General features: G+C 32.9%; 1 protein-coding gene across 1 annotated transcript in view; it reads right to left on the bottom strand.

Moving 5' to 3' along the window:
• Nucleotides 1–24,523, bottom strand: part of dysc (whirlin protein dyschronic) — an 832,089-nt gene that overhangs the window by 739,780 nt on the left and 67,786 nt on the right. The window contains exon 3 of the mRNA XM_072538906.1: nucleotides 19,271–19,401. Coding sequence (XP_072395007.1) covers nucleotides 19,271–19,401 — 131 coding nt within the window. The remainder of the gene's footprint in view (nucleotides 1–19,270; nucleotides 19,402–24,523) is intronic.

The following is a 24,523-nucleotide window of genomic DNA, read 5'->3' as shown; positions in this document are numbered from 1 at the left end:
AGGCTTGTTTATTTGTCCTGTATACATTGTACACATTCTTTAATTTGGTTAATGTTTCCATTTGTTGTATACAGTTCTCCTTTAATCAGGTCTCTGAAGTCTTGCTACAATCTATAAAGCATTTCCTTCTTATCTCCCATTTGAAGGTCCTCTATACCAGTCTGTACTCCTGGATTGGATGAATTTTCAATATTTTTCTATATTTTAATCTCTCTGTCCTTACGCTTATAACCTTTTTAGCCTTTCTTCTCTTGTCTTAATAATTATTTTTGTTTTCTTCGCCTGGTATACCAAATATTTTTATGAACCAGTATAATTTTTGTAAATTACATATATTTGACAAAAATATCACACCAATTTCATGGTTTGTTCGCACGAATTTTAAAATATGGAGACAATCACTTTTATTAAAACATAAAACTCGATTCGGTATCGACCTCTATGCATGTGTCGACATACTTTGTTAGTCATATTTCTTATCGGTATAGCAATTAGTGCTTATACTGCATTACTAAAATCAATAATGTGAATTAAACCAACCAGCATTATGCTTGTAACGAGATTAAAACAAGCCGTTTACTTAGACAGACTATAATATAGGAAGTAACTACAAATTTTTAATTGAAACTTGAAACACATAGTTTTTAACAAACAAGTCCAATTTAGGTATTGATTTTTTACTGGAATGTAACTTTACTTAGTTTACCGAATATATAGAGCTAATGGAATGTTATATTTTTGCCTTAACCAATTATATTCCTATTTCCTAGATATTTTCCTTCGAGTTATTGAGTGATATTAATAAACATACGGAATTACTTGTATAAATTTAAAATGCGAAAGTTGTAGATAATATAAAAATTTACTTTTTTTATATTACATTTTAACATGCTGGGAACTGTTTATAAGCTGCTAATGACCTAATAAGGTTTTTAATTGTCTAATAGTTTTATACAAATTATCATAATACTTGCAAAAATTCAAATAAAAAAAAAATCGGTTGCCTGTAAAGTCGGTTTTACGGGCGAAAATTTTACGTGACAACGTCTTTTTCTCGGTAGAATATTTATTGATATGAATATTATTAAATTGCACAATAGGAACAAGGAAATGAATGAAAATAAGAATTGCACAAATTTTAACTATAGAAATATATTTTGTTTACTAAAACATTGTACATGTAAACTTAAACTTAACTAATTTCTATTTGAGTGATTTTGTTGAGGATAGGACGATGATAGGAGAAATATGAAATGAAAGGAAGTGTTTCTGCTGTAATGTGTCTTGAACGCCAAGAACGCTCGAGAAAGACAGAGACACAAGCACGGAAGCACGCACCGATTCAACGCGCCTAATTCTCTAGTGCTGCGCGCGCAGCGGACCGATCATGTTTGAGTGGGAGAGAGACGCAAGGCATTCGCCGATCCGGCGGGCCTCTCTCTCGTTCGGTGACTCACTGTAACAGACATGAATGACTCCAAGCCACAACCTAATTTAAGACGTTGTCACGTCAAAAAGGTATTAATAAATTAGGTTATTCTGTTAACGACATAAAGTCAGAAGTATCAATTTAAAATTTCTGTAAAGCTATAGGCAGGATTTTCTTTGTTTTTATTTGATATTAAAATTTTTTAACTAACTAGTGTTTGACGTTTCGACTTCTAGTTTGAAAATCGTTCCCAAAAAGATTTATATAAAAATTCTAAAAAAATATGTATGTATAACCAAAGTTATTTGTTATTAGGTCATGTCACTTTAAAATTGATACACTTACCCTGGGAATATTAAATTCTGATTGATTGTTTTGTTTTGCACCAAAAACAACATGTTTTTTTAAAAACTCACAGCAATAAAAAAAACTAGCATAAATACATTACAATTCCAACAATGTACTGGTCAGTGTTGATATCACCAGTCTTTTCACCAATGTGGACAACATTGGAGAAAAATAATAAGAGGCAAATTAAACAGGGGTGATACATTAACAACAAAATCCAAACTGAGGATAAAACTACGTGTTTGTCCTTATCTCCAATATTAGCAGATATATTCATGGATGATTTTGAACAAAATATTATACACAAACAAGACAAAGTACCCACAGTATGTTAGAGATATGTAGATGATAGTTTTTCCATTTGGCCTCACGAACCAGAAGCATTGAAAAAATTTCTGATAAACATCAACAATAAAGAAGAATCAATCAAATTGACCATGAAACAAAAAACCAATAATTCACTTCCTTTTTTGTATGTGCTAATTACAAAAGAAGTCACAGGATATGTAACCAAGGTCTACAGAAAACCAACCAACACCAACAGATATTTAAGTTACCACTCTAAACACAACCTTAATATCAAAAAAGGAAATATTATATCCTTATATAAGTCATATAATTCCAATGTGCGCTAACTCCACACGCAACATATTTTCAGTAAAAGCAAAAAAGTGTATCTATTATTTCCGAGTACCTGTCTAAATGAATTGTAACTATTCCATTAGGGAATGTAATTCTAATATGTTTATAACCCTGATTTATGTAATTTGATTATTAAAAAAAAAGATAAACATTGATTTATATATAAAAAAATGGATATAGCTGGTTTTGAAAGTAACCAGTGGAGATAGCGGATTTTGAATATAACTACAGGTGAATTTACCGGCTTTTGTAACGAATTATTTTTTTGCTGGTTGTCTAAATGAAAAAGTCAGTTACTGAGACTAATATTTATATTTAAATCACAAAATTAAGGCATACAAAACTATATTAAAACAAAAAAAATTAAACAAATCGTTCATTTTCTACTACTCTTTCACAAACAATATCCTCATTTTCATTCTCCTCCTTACTTGTTGCTGTTCCATTAAGATAGGCCTGTTCAGCATTGTAGTAATAGTTTAAGTCGGATAGTTCACTCCAATTCTCTCCGTAATGCTTCTGTAGTAATTTGCAGACATCATTAACTTTTTCTTTTTTGAAGTTAGTTCCCACAGGTAAGTTAATAGGTGATAAGATGGATACAGATTTACCCTTTTTACTAACCAGTTTTTTATCATTTCTTTCACTCCTGTAATTTTCCTCTCCTTGTACGGCAACATTCGTTTTCCCTTTATATAAAAAAAATCTTTTTGAAATATTGACACCAAAATGCCAACTTCCTGGAGGTTAAAATACAGCATTGACTGCGTTTTTCCAGTCTAAAACTGGTACTTCCTGTGAGAGATGGAATGTTTGTCCATGCTGACTTAAAATTTTCACATATTCCTCCGGCTTCATCATGACTTCTCTTCTTCAAATGTCTTTATCTATTTTAGCAAACACTCTGTCTGCCGGAAGAAAAGAGTGACCGACTACCGGAAATATAATCTCAATTTTTTTTAACTGAACTGGTGAAAATGAATACAGCCACTTGCAACACATACCAATCAAAATTGTGTTTTTGTTTTGGCCACCACAGCCGTCTGCAAATAACCTCAATATTGTTACGTGTTCTGGTATGTTTAGGGTCTTCAAAGTATGGTAAACTGCACTTGCGATTTCATTTGACCCTTTGGGCCTCTCTGTTTCATACCAATAGTAACACAAAACATTTTCAGTACTCAGCTTACTTTTAGAATTGCCAATGACAATAGTGAAATTATAAAAGTTATATTGCGTACTAAAATATGCACTCTGGTCAGGAAGTTTTGGTAGGCAATGATTTTTCTGGCAGTCAAAAGAAAGCGACAATATTTTACTGTCTTCATCTTTGAGTAGGTTATAAAACGCTTTAGCTTTTAAGTTATGTACTCGTTTAGTTACCATTAGAGACTGCTTTTCTTCATAAGTTTTAGCCACCTTTATGTTCTCCAGTAATTCGGTACAGCGGGAGCATACATCAGTTCGAGGGCTTCCACCTCTGGTTTCTTTTGCTAATCCACCTGACGATTGGTGTGACCGTTGCAATACTCCAGTAATTATGTCCTTGTTGATACGTAAAATTGACATAAAGGCTGATTTGCAAACACGAAAATTTTTTCCATCCATTTTGTTATAAAGGAAATATTTTGTACTCATTGTTCTGGAACTTCGACTTCCATCTTTAGGTCGATGTCTTTAAATATTTTTTGTCATACAGTTCTTTAAAATGAAAATATCTTGGTATATTTTATTATGTTTTGTGTAAAAGTGCTTGTGTATATTCATGATATCGCTCATTGTCAAAGAACCACACTTTAAGCTTTTTGTATTATGTTTACATTTCGATAAAACGGGCAAATCAGCAGGTGCATATCTAAACAAAATAAAGGTACTTACTCATAATACATGACGGAATTATGTTAGAATTTACTCCACTGTTAATAACATTAATCTCAAAAGAAAAAAATGGATTTAAACGTAGCTCATCTTACAAGTGTATAATAAATAAATAATTGTAAATCATAGAGAATCAATGTTACCCTAATGTTATGACAATAATGTTATGAATTGTCAACAAAACAGGCATGCTGTATCACCTTACTAATAGTACCTAAAGCCATAGTAAAAGACACAACTTTAACTCACCTTTTTTCCTTCAATTTGTTCTTTTTCCATAAATTCGGCTGACTTTTTCTTTTCCTTCCTTTATTAGGACATTCTTTTTCAATTTGTTGGGTTAGTTCTTCCATTATTTTAATTAATAAATGCAAATTACCGACAGCAATAATCACACAGTTTTGCACTGTACCGCCATATTGGAATCTTCAGAATAGACTGTTGTGATTGGTCGAAACGGATGTAACAGGATTTGGAAGTAAGTACGAAAGAAGCTGGCGGGTTTTGGAACAAATTTGTAAGTTTGTTGTCAAATTTGTATTAGGCACAAAAAGAACATAATGACATCTAAAAAATTGCACAGACTATCTAAAAGCAAAGATAGTTCAAAATATGTAAAAATTGGAGTTAACGGATATTGGAATTATATGACTCATATCATAGAGTCCAACGATAATGCTATTAGGGGAAAAAAACTACCAACAAAGGTTTTGACTAAAAATTACTACCCTTTGTCATTTATAAACAAGAATTTCCACAAGATTGTAGAAAAAAAATAACAAAGCAGCACAAGCGATCCAGAAACACTCATAAAAAGGGCATCAAAGATGACAACCATACCATATTATGTAAAGGGCATATCAGAAAAACTGAAGGGGGTAGGAAACAAGTAAAACATTAGAAAAACATTCAAAACAACCAACACACTGAGATTGATCCTGTCCAGCATCAAACCCAACAACGCAAAAAAAATCAAAATAATAGATCTATAAAATACCCTGTAAATGCAACAATTTCTACGTAGGAGAAACTGCGAGATCACTAAGCGTCAGGATAAATCAGCATAAGACATACATCAACTATAGAGACTTCAAGAAGTCCCAGATGTGCAAACATGCCTGGAACAACGAACACAGACCACAGTAGAAAGATGCACAATAATCATGGAAGAAATAGACTTGAACAAGATAAAAGTCAAAAAATGTGTAGCACACTCATCAGAAGAATGTATTATGCGTTGCCAATATTAAAAGAAGAAGTCCACAACAAGAATATGTTGGAGTGGAAGTCCAAACGTCACACACTTGTTAGTTAAAAAAGTGATTTTCTTTACAACCAAGAATTACGACTTAATCTCAGATAAACATAATATTTAAATAATTGCAATATATTACTATTTCTTTCCCCTTACGTTTATTATGTTTAAGATATTATGTCCAAAAATATTGAATACATTAAATAAAAACTTAATATTTTTTCAGTTTTGTATAAAAAGAACAAATACCAATTACTGCTTAGATAATCACAAGCTGATATCACCTCTAACCTTTATGTGTTCACCTTAAAAGATTACTATCAATCATTGTCATTCTTTTATCACGTTCTGTTCGCGGAGGAATGAAATGGCTGTCAATTCATGGGTAGGATGATGTATCGATAAACTAAAACATATCCCTTCGTCTGTATGTTTAAGAAGGTCAGCCATAAATAAAGAAAGGCCATATTTTTTTAACAACTAATCAGTTTTGACTATATTAGTAAAGCTGTGTTGGAGAAATAGGAAAAAAACCTTGTTTTTGGTTTTCATTAAGTATTTTGTTCGGAGTTTAAAAGAAATTATAAAGTAAACATTATACTTGGCCTTTAGTTTTCCAAAGGACAAATCGTTTTTTGTTAAAAAAATTTACATTCTTATTTATTACGAGTAGGGAACACTTGCAGACAAGATTAAAAATATATTTTCACGTAAGTAAATTGTTAAGAAATAAGAAGTGCCTCCACATCATAAAAATTTATTTCCCTGAGAATCTAATGTTTCATGTTGTCCGCAAGTGACCTCAAATTTGTCTTGTCCGCAAACACTCCGTCCGCAAGTGCGCCCATACCATTTATTAGATATTATTTATTATACTGTGCTGGCCTACATTTGTGTATCACACTTGTCTCAAATACGTATAATAACTGGTATAACTGCGGAATATCTGTTTTTTCAATCTAATACAAATGTTAACAAACCAAAACTGACAAATTGAAAATATCAACTAGCAATGCTATATCATTATCGATTTACTACAAATATGAGTTATTCCATCTAACTTCGCAAAGATTTATAATTCTATTTTTGTGGCTATTCGTGATGGAAAACCGCTTGAGATAAATTTAGGAAGGCTATTATCAGATTGCTGCCATGAAGTCTGCTTCGGTATTTCCATAAACTTTTTACAAGGACACAGAAACGACGAATAATAGAAAGACAGTGTTTAATGTCTGCCGTCTTGTCTGTTTTCGTAATATAATTTTGGTGTTCTTTTAGGTCAATCGAAATGTGATATATTGTAGAAGTTTTTTTGGTAAAAGGGATTATTGTTTGCAATTTAACAAGTCAATTTTATAAAAAACAAGTAACATATTACTTATATGTAGGAATGATTTCCGATATGATGGTTTTCCTTAAAAATCAGAAAATGTCTCTATAAAAGAATACTACAAAAGTACTTTACTTTTTCGTGTTTAGTAAATGGGATAGAAATGGGCTACGTACAACGGTTTATGCTTTTTAAATTATAAATCATCGGGATTGCAAGCAATAGTCTAGTTTGTTTTGAACAGTACAGGTTCCATGTTCTGATGTTGACGTGACAGTCCAGAAAACAGCAACGGTCAGAGCCTAAATAAGAGGACTTACAGAAAGAAGCAAATTGGCCATGAAAACAAAATTAGTACTGATAAACAGCATCATACTGCCAATAATTACATATGCAATTTTTGCTTGGGGACACGCAAATCACAGCAACAAAAAGAATATTCAAGTAGAGCACCACAACTGCCTTAAAGAAGCTGTAAACGTGCCCAGATACGTCGCTGAACAGTTTCTATTCAGAGACCTAAAAGGTACTGAATATGGTGGAGAAAAAAGCCAGTACAAAATTTGCTTAGTGGAAGACCACTCAGCAAACTTGATCCTGCTAAAGATTTTAAGATATGATATATAGTATAGATGAAAGAACAGCAAACATATAGTGAAGTCTAAATAATCGTAGCTTTATCAAAAGAAGACAACACGCTCACCTTTGGCATGGCAGTTTATTTACTAATGTTAATTTTATATGTTTTAGATAGATTTAGATTTTAGAAACACAAAAAAACGACTTTATACAACAAAAGAATGAATAAAATAAATACAAAAGGTACAAGTTACAAAAAATACTAACAAAACCCAAAAAACGGGCAAGAAAGAGGGGCCCATATCCTTGAGCACCGATTCACCAAACTGGGAGAGTCCACCAAAGCTGGAACTCGACGCCTGAGCAAGCAATGCAGACCGATGATAAGTCACTAGAGATAGAAGGAATAGAGCGCCCTATGCTGGCCTGCATTATTCGTGGTAGGATTTCATGTGGGAGGTCTTTTACAGAAAACTCACACTTTACTGATAAGAGAGCCTTTATAGCGCATCAGAGCGTTATCGGGGGGGGGGGAGTAGATGGTCTGAAGCATTGCATTGGGGCGGGGTGTGAAGAAGTGATTCCTGTTTACATGAGTTAATCCTTGCCACTCAAATGAATTGTATCACCCTATTGTTATATTTAAGGGGTATGCAAGTCTTTCAGGCTGGGTTAAACTATTGCTCGCTTGCTTGCTTGGTTTTATCTTTTGCATTTATTTTGTGTTTCGTGTCTAAGGCCAGTGACGGCTGGCCGAAGAAGAATGACGGAGCGCCGCCCTCCCTAGAAAAATGATTAACTGTACTATTCATATTATCATATTTCATATTCACACTTTTCTGTTAATAAACTCCATTCATTTTTCTATTGAAACTTTATTTCACTAAAATATCTTTTTACCTACCCAAATTAAATTTTACAATAAATGTATGCATCCACAGTATATTCGAAACTAAATTTATAACGCCCATTAATATTATGAGGTTACCATGGAAACAACACGCAGAAACTAATCTTTTCTAGATTCAAATTCGAATTTCGATATTCGAGGTTGCACAATGGCTCCAACCTTATTTAAAATTTATTTAAATTCTAGAACCATACAGATGCACGTGATATAATATAGGTATATCTATAAATAACGATAAAGTTTTAACTTTGTACCGGATTAGCTGAGAATGAGGATGATGTTATATATATGATCAAAAAGTTGGATGAAGAATATAAGGCTTAAAGTTTCACGATAAATATGGAAAAGATCGAATACCCAGTTGTTGGAAAAATAAATTGAAATAATCTAGTGATAAAAAATTTATTTAAAAATCCTGTATAAAAGATATATCATAATAAACCTTTTATAAATGATTTTTAAATAAATTTATTGATACATGTGGTATACAATCAAACCAGCTACAGGAACTTAGTTTTCTTTTCCTTGTTAATCTAGTGATAGACCACTGTGAAATTAAGAATGTTGAGTCATATAAATACCTTGGAGTTACAATTACTGAAGAAAGCTCTAGTGAGATGGAAAGAAAAGATTTAGACAAAGTAAGCAGGTAAGCAGGTGACAAATCAACTAAATTGCGTTGTTGTAGGTTAACACTTTACGAAAAAATAAGATATGACGAGATATGGACAAAAATGGGTATTGAAACAAAATAATTGATACCATTAAAGCCGAGAGTTTGAGTTAATACGACATATAAGACTTATAAATAAAAAGTGTCAAAAAAAATGGAGTAAAAACCACTTCAGAATATATATATATATATATATATATATATATATATATATATATATATATATATATATATATTAGAAATGATTATTTCGACCAAAAAATAATTTATAAATAAGTTCGAATTATCGGGTAATGTGGTCTGTAATGAAAATCTTTCGTTTTTCTAAATTACTCAATATTTCGCCATTTATTTAACAGCTTCTTCAGGAGTAAACTAAAACAATTTGAACATTACAAAAAATGGCGTACAAATACATTTTAAAACACTTACAGAATTTAAAAGATTTCGCAAATAAAAAATGACATTGAAGTATTTGAAATATTGAATGTCAAGATTAAATTGTCTTAAGCACGTTCGTTACAGCTATACGATAAAAAATTAAAATTATTTCAAATGTAAAAATAAAAATAACAATAAAAGAAAAGTTAGAAGAATAATATTTCTTTGATGAATTATTAAGGTTAGTTGTTATTAAGATGAATGTTGGCTATTTTGAATATTTATAAATTTTGTTCAATATGTTACAATATATGTTACTTAACTGTCCAGTGTCCGTTTTATAATTTAAAGTGTTTTTATTTTTGTTAATGTAATACATCTCAAGAAATAATCTACTTTTGTAGTTATCAGTCTGTGTCAAAATGTGAGCTTTGTTATAGTCTAGCATATGACCAGTGTTTTCATGGTGCTCAACCACTGCGCAAGTATTTTTTCTCAAGCGGCAATCACTTTTATGTTGTGTGATGCGTTGTTTTAGCCATTGTGATGTTTGACCAATATAGCTATTTTGACATATTTATAAAGGTTTGGACAAAGATCCTACGTCAGTGATACAAAAAAACTATAATGACCTAATAAAAACCTTAAAAAACCAAGATCAACTTACTGAACAAGTTGCAAAAAAGTTGATAATTTATGACTCATGTTTCCCTAAACTTTATTGTTTGCCTAAAATTCATAAATTTGACATTCCTCTCAGGCCTATTGTAAGTTCTGTAAAATCTACTACCTATAACATTTCTAAATTCCTTGCTGATACATTAACTGATGCCTTTGAATATCACAATAATTATAATTCTAAGGACACATTTACCTTTGTCAATGCTGTTAGGGGAATGCAGTTACCAAATGATTATGTTTTAATTTCTTTAGATGTGGTGTCGCTATTTACAAACATTCCACTAAATATGGTCACGGACATTATAGAATCAAATTGGAACCTTATAAAAGACTACACGACATTATCAAAAGACAATTTTCTACAAATTCTTAGGTTCATTTTTAACAACACTTACTTTAGTTTCAATGGTAAATTTTATTCTCAAATTTTTGGAACACCGATGGGTTCCCCGATTAGTCCAATCCTTGCAACTATTGTCACTGATCATCTCTTAGATAATGTGATTACACAATTACCTTTTGAATTACCGTTTATATATAAATATGTCGATGACATCATATGTGCAGTTCCATCTTATCACATCAATACCACACTAAACATTTTTAATTCATTTAATAAACATCTTCAGTTTACAATTGAAACTGAGACAGATTTTAGTATACCATTTTTAGACACAAAAGTAATAAGAACAAATGACAATATTTTGACATTGGATTGGTACCAAAAGCCGACAGCATCAGGCAGGTATATAAATTACTATTCAAACCATACCACCCGTCAAAAATATAATACCGTACTAGGTATGAAAAACAGGATAATGTCCATTGTTGATGAAAACTTTTTACAAAAAAATCTGGACATAATATACAAAATTTTTCGTAACAACGGATATCCTAAACAAATTTTAAAAAAACTGATTTACAGCACTAATTTCTATGATGGTCCCGTCCATGATTCTAACAACAAATCAATCAAATATAAAAAACTTCCCTTTATTAATGGTCTAACTCATTCTGTCATATCCATATTCAAAAATGTTCCTAATATTAGTATAGCTAAATATAATACATACCATGAACAGCAAACAACTATTTTCAAAAATCAAAGACCCAGTACCAACCTTATATAAAAGTAATGTCGTTTATGAAATACCGTGTTTAGGATGTCAAAATAGCTATATTGGTCAAACATCACAATGGCTAAAACAACGCATCACACAACATAAAAGTGATTGCCGCTTGAGAAAAATACTTGCGTAGTGGTTGAGCACTATGAAAATACTGGTCATATGCTAGACTATAACAAAGCTCACATTTTGGCACAGACTGATAACTACAAAAGTAGATTATTTCTTGAGATGTATTACAATAACAAAAATAAAAACACTTTAAATTATAAAACGGACACTGGACAGTTAAGTAACATATATTGTAACATATTGAACAAAATTTATAAATATTCAAAATAGCCAACATTCATCTTAATAACAACTAACCTTAATAATATATCAAAGAAATATTATTCTTCTAACTTTTCTTTTATTGTTATTTTTATTTTTACATTTGAAATAATTTTAATTTTTTATCGTATAGCTGTAACGAACGTGCTTAAGACAATTTAATCTTGACATTCAATATTTCAAATACTTCAATGTCATTTTTTATTTGCGAAATCTTTTAAATTCTGTAAGTGTTTTAAAATGGATTTGTACGCCATTTTTTGTAATGTTCAAATTGTTTTAGTTTACTCCTGAAGAAGCTGTTAAATAAATTGCGAAATATTGAGTAATTTAGAAAAACGAAAGATTTTCATTACAGACCACATTACCCGATAATTCGAACTTATTTATATATATATATATACATATATATATATATATATATATATATATATATATATATATATATATATATATATATATATATATATATTTATATATATATATATATATATCTATATATATATATATATATATATATATATATATATATATATATATATATATATATATCGTCACCTGTTGAACCAAGTCCACTTTTTTGAAAATGTGAGATTTAATCACAACACACTTTAGGTATTAAAATGTACCATGTCCAGCTCTCAGATGTACTCAATAAAGCTCTTTCATTGACAAAATCGAACAATTATATTAAACCAAGTCCCAAAGTGTACTACTTTTGATAATTATTCTGTATCAAGTCCACAGCCAATAATAAAGGGCTATTTTAACACGTGTCATAGGACATGGTACACAATAATAATAATCGAATATCGCATTCCAGCATGATTCCAACGTATTTAAACAAAACAACGAACGTGTTCGTTAGTGAATGTTTTAATCTACATTTTAAAGGTGTTTAAAGGTTTTAAAAATTGTGAAAAACAGTTCTTAATATGAATCCATCACAATTGACGTAAGTATAATGATTAAATAGTAGTTGTTAGTGTTGTTTGATTTTAGAAATGATGTTGATTGAGTATTAAAAATACAACATAACCTTTATTTTATAGTCTACTTGAAGAGTTAAGTGATCTAAGCGATATAGAGGATCCAACTTATAGGCCAGACGTTGATAAACTTCTGTTTAATTTGGATCAGCACATTCATGACGATGACATGATGTCAGATAATGTGTTACAGGATGATACTGCAGATGCCGAAAGCAATCAGAGGTAAGTGTTTTTTGTATTTTTGAGGGAAACGAGTTTAGTTAGCACAAGTCACACACATTATTACACATTCGATAAGTAATAGTGTGTTTTTGTTATAGTGCGGAGCCTAACAGAATAAATAAAGAGCGTTCTCGAAAGCGAAAAAAGGATATTAATGAATGGAAACAAAATGTAAGAAAAAGGCGTAGACAAGCTGGGTTGGATTATATTAATACCAAATGAGAACCTGTGGAAATGAAATCAGTGAAGGGACAGTGTGATTGTCGTTTAAAATGTAAACTTAAAATAAGCATTGAAGACCAGACATCTATACATAAACATTTTTGGCAACTAGAAGACCAAGAGAAATCACATTTTTACAGTAAGTTTGTACAAAAAACTGAAAAAAATAGAAGCAGACCGAGAGTTTTTCCACAGCCACAGTCAAAAGACGCCTACAAAAAGTATACTCTGAAATATTTTTTCGAATTAAATAATAACAGAGTACAAGTTTGCAAAACTTTTTTTTTAAATACCCTGCATATTAGCTCTCGGCGGATTTCCTATTTTTTTGAAAATAAGTACCAAATAACAGGCACACCGAAAAGCAACGTACATGGAAAACATGTGAAAAGAGTAACCAGTGGGGATCAAATTAACAAAATTAAAGAGCATATTAATTCGTTTCCGAGAATGGAAAGTCATTACTGCCGAGCAAATACAAGTAAAGAATATTTAGAACAAGATTTAACCCTACAAAAAATGTTTGACCTCTATAAGGAAAAACACCCCGATTCTGAGATCAAAATAAATGTATATCGAAATGTTTTTAATACATCTTTCAACATTTCGTTCTTTAAACCTAAAAAAGATAGATGTGATTTCTGCGAAGAAATAAAAAATTCTACTGATGTGACAGATAAAAGGCGTGAAGAATTCCAGAACCATGTGAAAGGAAAAGAAGAAAGCAAAATGGAAAAGAACCGGGATAGGGAAACAGTAGAAGAAAACACTGCGTTTATATCATTTGATTTGCAGAATGTGTATTCACTACCAAAAGCAAATGTATCAAATTTTTTTTATAAACGTAAATTCAGTGTTTACAACTTTTTTTTTAATTTTTAATTTTTAATTTTTAAAAAATTTAAGCTTGTAATAAGCAATTTTTTTATACCTTAATACACACGAACACCACGTGCTTTGTATTCAACAGGTATACTAGCCACTCCTGGATATTTCCACTTCATGGTTTGTTCCAGTTTCACTTTTAATTTTAACTTTTTAAAAAATAATCTTGTTAAAAACAATATGAGCCGCTTTTATGCGTCGGCCTGGTACATTTTTGGGCGGTGATAGAAGTGTATTAGTTTTTACGGCCTGAGAAATAGAACTTACAGTTGAAATATGTAAATTTAAAGCTGCAGCTACACGCTAAAACAAGAATGTATATTTTAAGCATCTACAATAATATACAAAACATACATTTACATACTTCTCTAACAGCAGTCAAGGGTAGAAGGGGCCGTTATCACGTTCCTGTTCAAAATAATGAATCAAAGAAGCTACCATCTCTTAACAACGACTATTTAAATTCTTACGTGACATTTTTAAAAAAAACAGACTAATTTTGTTCTAAAAAGAACATATTAAATAGGTAAAAAGATAAAACAAGAGGTATTCACTTTAAAATTTAAAATAATAAAGTACAAAAAGTGTCAACACCGCAACTGTCAAATAAGTGTTACCAATTTTTGCCAGAATATCACCTTCGTTCGATTTCAGTTACAGTGTGTTCCGAACAAATGATCTTCATAAAAACGCTTTAGAATGCATTTATACAAATTAAATGAAACATATTATTGTGTATTTCTTTAAGTTAACATTAATAGAAATATTTTAATATTATTTCTACGCGTATTTAATAAAATATGTCTAGTGGCTGTAATCCCAGTGTTGGTATCATGTGACCTCACGGGCTATGACGCGGATGACGTGCAACGGCAAGTAAATTAGATGAAGTATATAAAATATTACAAAGCTATCATCTGTGAGATTTTGCCAGAAAGACTTAAGGCCGTATTGTTTCTAGTCAAAGGTGTAAAATATGTATTTTTTTATTTTTACCTTATTTTGCTTATTTAAAGTTCGACGTAGCGTGTTTAAATTCAACTTTTAAAAACGGGCGTGTTTTAAAGTTACCATAGCAACATCAACAGTTTTAAATATTTATCTGGCCTAACAGGAGTACATAACTTGTAACGTCAAATAAATAAAATATGAATAAAATATTACTAACAAATATTTCAAAAGCTTTATTCCAATACTTGGAAATCTTAATCTTTTAAATGAATGTGAAAAGTACAGTTGGCATTATTTGAAATATCTATACTTCAGTCTTTTAAATCAGAGGAATGCTGTTCAAATTAATACTACCGACATTCTCGCAAGTCAATTAGGTTGTACTTCCATTAATGACACTTGCAATAATGTTTGAAACATTCTTGTCATTCTTCTTTTAAGCAATATACATCCAGTAATAACAATTAATCTGATGTGATAGATTGCAAATTAATTTTTGTTTTTCTCATTTCCATAATAACGAAAGATATACTGATGTACATCACAAATTCCACCATTTTACACTATTAGCTCCATTTCAATTTTTTGTAGTAATAATACATGATTTTAAAGTGTACCAATAAAAAAAATATCGCCAAGTATTCGAGAATAACTGGTGTTTAAACACTTGTTCTATTTTGAGTAAAATCGAAAATAATCTCGAAAAATTGCACGTGTTTTAACGACCTCAATATCCACTTATACTTTAATATACTATTTTGGAGTTTATAGAATCATAGGTAATGTTTAGATTATCGACTTTACTAAGCAATTGTAGTTCGCTACGATTTTTGCACGAGCCCTTATTTTCGTTGATTATGTATTTACGGTGTGATCGATCCTTGCCAGTAAACCAGATTTTTAGATGGGAGAACATGTGTATTATAGTGTTTTCAATGTTAGAAGCCAGCATTGTTTGTACAGAACTTATGTACCTAGCAGGGTGTTGTACCTGGTAGAACAGATTCCACGTTGCGATTTATTGAGTCTACTCAACGGGTAGCGGGTAAGTACTCCTCCACAATCCCAGTGGAGGATAGACTTACTTCAGGGATGCGACCCTGCCCTACGCGAGCCTTGATTGTCTCTCAACTCCTATGGAGAGAAATCATGTCCTAAACCAATTCCTACCCAATACCTACTATCCTACCAATTTCCCAAACCAACTCACCAACCCGCCTGGCAAGCGTGGTGTTTAAATGTCAAAACCCCTCAGCATGAATAGACATTCAAGAAAAGGGCCCTCAGTCCCCGGCAGCTCGCTAGTTCCCAACCAAGGTAGCGGTAGGATTCACGGACAGCGGGCAGAGGGTGCAAAGAATCTCCGGGATGTAAGAGGCTACCAAGAACGACGAACGCTGCACATAATTACGTATAATGTAAGAACCTTATCCAAAGATGAAAAAATGACGGAACTGGAGGAAGAACTCAGACATGTGAAATGGGATATTATAGGAATTAGCGAAGTCAAAAGAAGAGGTGAAGATCAGGTCAAACTAAAATCAGGCAACATATTCCACTATAATGGGGAAACAGAATCGACAACTGGAGGAGTAGGTTTATTAGTACACAAAAAATTACAGAAAATGATACAGAGCATTGGCTGCATTTCCCCAAGAGTTATGTATATGAATCTAAGACTAAATAAGAGATACAATCTGAAAATAATCCAGGTATACGCCCCCACCAGCGATTACGAAGATGAGATTGTTGAAGCCTTCTATGAGGAAATCGAAAGAGCAAAAAAGCAGGAACCGGCCCATTACAATCTGATAATGGGAGATTTTAACGGGAAACTCGGAAGGAAAAAGGACGAACACGAAGTAGCAATCGGAGATTTTGGAATCGGAGTAAGAAACGAAAGAGGCGAAATACTTACCAACTTTCTACTGCAACACAAACTGTATGCAATGAACACCTTTTTTAAGAAGAAACAGAGTAGAAAATGGACGTGGGTTAGTCCAGATGGAAGAACTAAGAGCGAATATGATTATATAATAACAGACAAAAAGCAAATTATTCAAGATGTCACTGTACTTAATAAACTATCAGTAGGAAGCGACCACAGACCAGTAAGAGCTAGAATAACGATAAACCTACAAAAAGAAAGAGCAAAGATGATAAACAGTGGCAAACGCATAGTTTGGAATTCACCAAATCAGCCAGAAGCGTACATAAAAAATATAGCAGAAACTTTACAGAGTAATAATCCCAAACCTCTTAGTATCGACGATCATAATAAATTAATTACAGACTCGGTTAGAAACGCACAACTCAAATTCTGCAAGAAAAATTACACCAAAAGTGAAAAGATTAGCAAAGACACAAAAGCTCTCATGGAAATACGACGAAACTTAAGCGAGAAAGAAAAGGGAAACAAAGAAGAATATAGAAAACTAAATAAAAGAATTTCAGCGGATATTAGAAGAGATATAAGAAGATATAATACTAATGTAATTACTCAAACAGTAGAAAAGAACAAAGGTTTAAAGATAATGAAAAGAGAACTCACACAAAGTAAAAAAGAAATATACAAGCTAGAAGATAAAGACGGAAAGGCAACAACAGATAAACAAAACATTCTGAAAATAACTAGAGAGTTTTATAAAGACCTCTATACCAGCCAAAGATCACAAGAAAATTTACCGACACGAGTAAAGACTCTCATAAATCAGGGATCGGAAATACTTTTACCCATTACTGTGTCAGAAGTAAGATCAGCTTTAAAGGAAATGAAGAACCATCGATCGCCTGGTGACGATGGACTCGTTATTGAGGCAATAAAAGCAGGAGGAGAAATTCTATTAAAATCAGTAAGCGAACTGTTTAATAAATGCTTACATGCGGGTACGATTCCTAAAGACTGGAACAATGCAGTGATAGTCTTGTTATACAAAAAAGGTGATATTACTAAATTAGAAAATTATAGACCCATCAGCCTCTTGACACATATGTATAAACTCTTTATGAAAATCTTAACAAAGAGACTAACACCTAAACTAGATTTCTATCAGCCCAAAGAACAGGCAGGCTTTAGGAGAGGATATGGCACAAATGACCATTTGCACACCATAAAGATCTTAATTGAAAAATGCATCGAGTACAACATACCACTGGTTCTTGCATTTGTCGATTACGAGAAGGCTTTTGATACTGTAGAGTTTGAAACCGTACTGGAAGCCCTAAATCAAAGCCGAATAGATTACAGGTACACGTCACTAATCAAAAACATCTACGAGAACGCTACATCAAGTATACGACTACACGAAGACACAGAAAAATTCAGCTTAGGTCGAGGAGTAAGACAAGGAGACAATATTTCACCAAAATTGTTCACGGCAGCTCTAGAGTCAATATTTAAGAACACCCAATGGCAAGATATGGGCATCAATATAGATGGAGAAAGATTAAATCATCTGAGGTTTGCAGATGATGTCGTATTAATCGCAGATAACTTACATGATACGGTTTCTATGCTACATTCGCTTAAAAGTCTGTCTGAAAGAGCAGGATTAAAGATAAACTTTGAGAAAACTAAACTTATGACAAATCTCGTAATGAGTGGAAATATAACTATCGACAATAATACCATACAACAAACAGACACTTACAAATATCTGGGACACGAGATCAAAATAAACAGAGACAAACAAATGAAATACAGAGGCGAATAGGCCTGACATGGGCAGCATTTGGCAAACTAAGCCATATTCTAAAAAGTTCAATTCCCATGTGTCTCAAGCGAAAAGTTTATAACCAATGTGTTTTGCCTGTACAAACTTATGGAGCAGAGACTTTAACACTCACGCAGAAATCTGCGAATAAACTAAGAGTTACACAACGAGCCATGGAACGTGCAATGCTGAATGTGAGCCTCCGAGACCACATAACAAACCGACAAATCAGGCAAAGATCAGGAGTTCAAGACGTCATCGAAAGAACCACGAGACTTAAGTGAAACTGGGCAGGACACTTAGCCAGAACACAAGATGGACGATGGACAAGACGAATTATGGAATGGAGGCCCAGAAATTATAAAAGAAGCCGAGGACGACCACCGACTAGATGGACCGACGACATAAAAAGAGTAGCGGGAAACTGGCTACAAACGGCCCAGTGTAGAGAACACTGGAAAGAACTAAGGGAGGCCTATGTCCAGCAGTGGACGGGATTGGCTGATTGATGATGATGACTCAACTTTTATTTTGGGGATTCTTCTTATCAGTTAGACGAGATTCCGGGTATATATTAAAAATAAAGATGTTATATATTTTTTTAATTATATTGCTTGATTCGTTCCTTAAGCGGAGTCTTTTTATAGGAATTCCTTTTTTAAAAATTATTTTTATGATATTACCAATATTCAGTATTGATAAAATTCATTTCTACTTACTTTTAAAGCTTCTTCGTGTGATATTCCCGTAAACGGTGTTCCGTTAACTTCTAAAATAGAATCACCAGGACGAAGACCTGCTCTTTCTGCCACACTGCCTTCTTCAACTCGAGATATGTACACTCCTATTCCTGAAACAAAAAATATTAAAAAAAAATAAAGTTCTACGATTCATTGATATTAATTTCCAAAGTTCATCAATATTTGAAAAATTAAAAATCTGAAAAATGCCCAACTTCTGACACTATCCCTCTTACCACGTAGCATTTTTTCTTCCACTTTGTATAAAAGTTAAATTTGCGTTTTACAAATCTTCGAAAGAGAAACATTTAGACTTTCGAACAAAAAAGCATACTCTAAATGTTTATTTACACAGCAATCGCTGTCTTTCTTTTCATTTCGTATTTCTCTGTAAATCTCATAAGTTTTTATTAAACACTTTTAATTTGCATCTCAAAATCTTAGAGTGGACTAAACATAATTAAATTGTTTATTTACATTGAAAAAAGTCGCTAAGCGGGACCGGCTGAAAAAATCTTACCAGCGAAAGATCGAGGATCCGTGAGAATAACGAATTCAGTCTTGGACTGGTTTTTCGTCAGTCAAATAGTGCTGCGATATATATATATATATATATATATATATATATATATATATATATATATATATATATATATATATATATATATATATATACCCGGTATTTAGGCGGCCCACGCCCTTCCGGTAGGGATCTATGGAGGAGTATCACCGAGCCGCAAGCCCTTATCTCTTGCCGTACTACTCCACCATAGGCCGATCAGATACCAGCATATTCTAGACTAAGCCGCAGATTCATTTTAGAATTTTAAACTGCTGCGTTAGCCTTTTTGTTTTCTGTCACCGAGCTGGGGATCGAACTGACATCTCTCGCAGTGAAGCGAAGGAGAAGCCAGCCGCCCAGCCCGCTTGGCTATCCGATCGACATGGTGCTGAGATTGTCCTAGTAGTAGAGTATCCCATTTACATCTAAAAGGAATCAAGTTGAATTTTAAATTTGATAGGCCGCCAGTCAGACGTGACCGACTTGTACCATCCCACTACAAGCGACGTGTGATCGCTTGGGTATAACTTTGCCTGGTATAGATATACCCTTCGCAGGATTTTACGTAATCGTCTTCAGAGACAACACGACTTTGTCAATGTAGGCATTTTAACTTTAAGAAATCTGTTATGGTTTCAATACTTTGGTCCATAACCAATCCTAGAATGCAGTTCACCCAGTTATTCCTTATTGGAGTAATCTGCATAAATTGCAGTTAATGGGTATAGTTATAAAAACCCAAAATTCACAGTATGTTTATATTTTACTTTTTTTCTATTCTTCCACAGAACTATTTTTTTAAAATCTGTTAAATTTGTTAGATGACCTGCCCAATAAAAGCAGAAATATTCTATGGGGTGACTTGAATATTAATTACGCTGTTGCTTATGCTACTCAATTATCCTTGGACAATATATTCGAATCGTATGGTTGCACAATGCACGTTAATTCTCCTACAAGAATTACTAAAACATCTACCATAATTGATTATGGTGTCTCAGATTTCTCACCCCTTGATGTACGCTCTACAATTATTAATACAGGACTAATCTGATCATGAAGCAGTATATACCAAGTTTAACACTCTTAATAAACAATCCTCGAAAACCCAACGTTTAGATAGGATTTTCTGCTTAGAACTTTCGTAAATTCCAAAATTTGTGCTTGACTTCTTGGCGACATTTTCCCTCTGTGGACGTAGACTATAATTTCAGTGATTTTTTAGATAGACTTGTCTGTATCTTCAATAAGGTATTTCCTTTAATTACAATTAAGTCAAAACATCACAAACCTTGGTCTACCAAAAATATCTGCATATCAGCCAAGAATATGCGTTCACTACTGTACATCAAGAAATTTACTACCTACGTCTTTGTCACTGAATATATCTCCAAGTAGAGAGGAACCTATCTAAAACTTATCAAAACAGCTGAAAAAAGGTACTATCAGAATCGCCTGGGAAGCTCTAAAAATGTTGCAAGAGACACTTGGTCCATAATAAAGGATCTTTAAAATAAAACTAAAACAGCTAACATTTTCTCTTCCAAACCATGAAAATTTAAATGAATACTTCGTTAATGTGGGTAAAAATATAACATCAACTATTTTGCCAAAACAAGATCCTATTTCCTATCTACCCAATTCAAAAAAAGTCTCGAATTCATTATTTATAAGACCAGTTGAATTTGAACTGATCCAAAGAATCAGTAGTATCAAAAGCAAATCTTCCTGTAGTACTGACGGACTCTCCATAAAAATTTTCTTAAATCTCCCACAAAATATGTTGGAAGTCCTGGTCTTACTAATTAACGATTCTTAATATTGTTCTGTAGCTATTTGTTCTCAAAATAGAAACATTGTTTGTAGTTTGAGAACGATTTCCGAAGTGGAAATTGCAACATCAAGAAACTTATATTAACGTTCAATTGTGGTTTATTCCAAATAAAATACTAATTAAATTAACGATTCCTTTGAAAAAGATATATTTCCAGAGTGCCTAAAGACAGCTATTGTTATTTTACTTGATAAGGGTGGTGAAAAATCTAATGTGTGCAGATTGCAGATGAATATCTGGCCGGCCAATAACAAAGCTCGTTATTAACTGCTTTGTCATTGGCCTCTCGGAGGAAGATTGCTGCGAATTCTCACATACTAAGTGTATAAAAGAACAGCACATCTTCCGATCGAGATCCAGTCGTCATATACTACTAGCCCCGCTAGACTTTGTTGGCCTGGTGTGCTACCACGCTACTTTGAGTTTTATTATTTATCCAATAACCTGATATCGTCGAAGACGTCAAATACAAGAAGACTTCATCCAATTTAGAAGTTAAATCTACAAAGCATAAGAACCGGCGTGTCGACTACGAACGCTCCCTGGCAGTAGAACACGACTTGTTAAAATAGAAAAGACATTGGTCTTAGAACTATTTTAAATTGTGTCGAACTGACCACAGCATTCTTTGGGACCTGTCACGGTAAAGAGCGAATAAAAGCCCCGACGGGGACTTATAATTTCTTTTCAGATACCTTATGCAAATACTAACTATCGAAAATACTGTTTACGAAATGTAGCGACACGAAGCGACGGGCAGTAGGAAGAGACACTGCCAGCATTCTTGCGCCCTTCTCGAAGAGAGGGAACGCGGCTACACGAGGTGAGAAGATCGGCATCTCTGTGGAGCTTGAGGCATATACCACGCAACAGAATACTAACACGCATATTAAGTCATTGTAAGAAAGAGTCATTGTAAGAAAGTTCGAACTGTTAAAATATTCTGATTGCCGGTGTCCCCTCACCTACCACAGAGGCCCACTGAAACTTCTCAAGTAGGAGCCGGAAGCCCGTTTTAACTTCACGAACACGAGGATGGAATCGATGAATCTGGATCCTCCTCAAGAGCGGCGGTCGTAGATCGCCCAGAGACTCCAGAGAACCTGGTGGATGCAACGACCGTACGATAGTAGATATAATTAAATAAAATTCAATAACGTTAAATATAAATAAATAAAACTAAGTAAAATTAAATGAAATTTAATAAAATTACATAAAATTAAATAAACCTAAACAAAATTAAATAAAATTAAATAAAACTAAATAAAATTAAATAAAATTAAATATAATTAAATAAAATTAAATAAAATTAAATAAAATTAAATAAAATTAAATAAAATTAAACAAGATTAAATCTAAAAAACATTAAATTAAATTTAATGGAATTAAATAAAATTTAAAAAACGTAAATAAAATGTAATTTTCGGAGTCTGATTGGTCTCCCTTTTTGAAGAGAGGTATAAGGGTGCTTGATCTCCATTCTTGAGGAATTCTGTTTTGTTATATTTTGTAGTTTTAATAGTTGTTTGGTCAGATCTGGTCTACTTTAGGAGTTCGTTCGATATTCTGTCCTCTCCTGATGATTTTCTAATATTCAATTTCCTTAATGATTCCTTTACCTCTTCCTCCTCAATATTTATTTCTTCGTTTTTCGTCACCTCTGGTGTTGGTGATTCATTATCTTTACCTTTAGCAAATAGAGATCAAAAGTAGTCTACACATGTTTCCTTCTGAATGTGTTTCATTGTCATGTTCATCTCTTTTCTTTGTCCTCTGATCATTCTCCATATTTTTTTTGTGTTCCGTAGAAGTCGTGTTCCATATTTTTTAAGACGCTTTGCCAATACCAATACGCATATACTCAAATTCATATTTTTCTTCTTCATGTGCCATCTCCTCTAAGAAGGTTGGCAACCATCATGGCAGTTCGCAGTTTCGGTACCGCTGCTCTAAAGAGGTCAGCAGAAGTGCAATTAAACCAAGCTCTTAAATTGTTGATGTCAACCAGGAGATGTGTCTTCTTCCGCGACTCCTACGCTGTATTCTTTCTTGTATTATTAGTTGCAGCAAGTTATAACGCTCGCCCCTTATGACATGTCCCAGATATTGCAGTTTTCTGACTTTAATTGTGTTTAAAACCTCTTTAGAAGGAAGGAAGGAAGGAAGGTGAAATCTTCACCATCTCCACCATCCTTCTAAATGGTGAAAGAGTAAACAATGTTAGATATGCCGACGACACCATTGTGATAGCAGATAGTTTAGAGGGACTTCAGAGGCTAATGGACAGAATAAACGAGTACAGTCAACAGTACGGACTAAACATTAATACCCACAAAACCAAACAAATGATTGTCAGCAAGGAGAATATAAATGGGGCTCATCTATATATTAATGGGACGCAGATAGAGCGAGTAAAACAGTATTGCTACCTGGGAACTATTATAAACGAACAGTGGAGCAATGTACAGGAAATAAAGTGCCGCATAGGAAAGGCAAGAACGGTCTTTAACAAAATGAGCGCCATCTTCAAAAGTCACAACATATCCCTGGATACAAAAATGAGACATTTGAGATGCTATGTTTTCTCTGTGTTGTTGTACGGGGCGGAGGCATGGACGCTTACAGACACCACTATTAAAAAACTTGAAGCATTTGAGATGTGGCTTTATAGAAGAATGCTGAGAATATCATGGACAGCAAGGATCACGAACAAGGAAGTTCTAGAAAAAATGAAGAAGGAACCAGAGATTGTGTTTACGATCAAACGCATAAAATTGCAATATCTGGGACACGTTATGAGAAATCAGCACCGTTACTCCCTGCTGCAGTCTATATT

Source organism: Diabrotica undecimpunctata, chromosome 7 (assembly GCF_040954645.1).
Source record: "Diabrotica undecimpunctata isolate CICGRU chromosome 7, icDiaUnde3, whole genome shotgun sequence".
Classification (NCBI taxonomy): Eukaryota; Metazoa; Arthropoda; class Insecta; order Coleoptera; family Chrysomelidae; genus Diabrotica; species Diabrotica undecimpunctata.
This window is presented reverse-complemented; position numbering and strand designations above follow the sequence as displayed.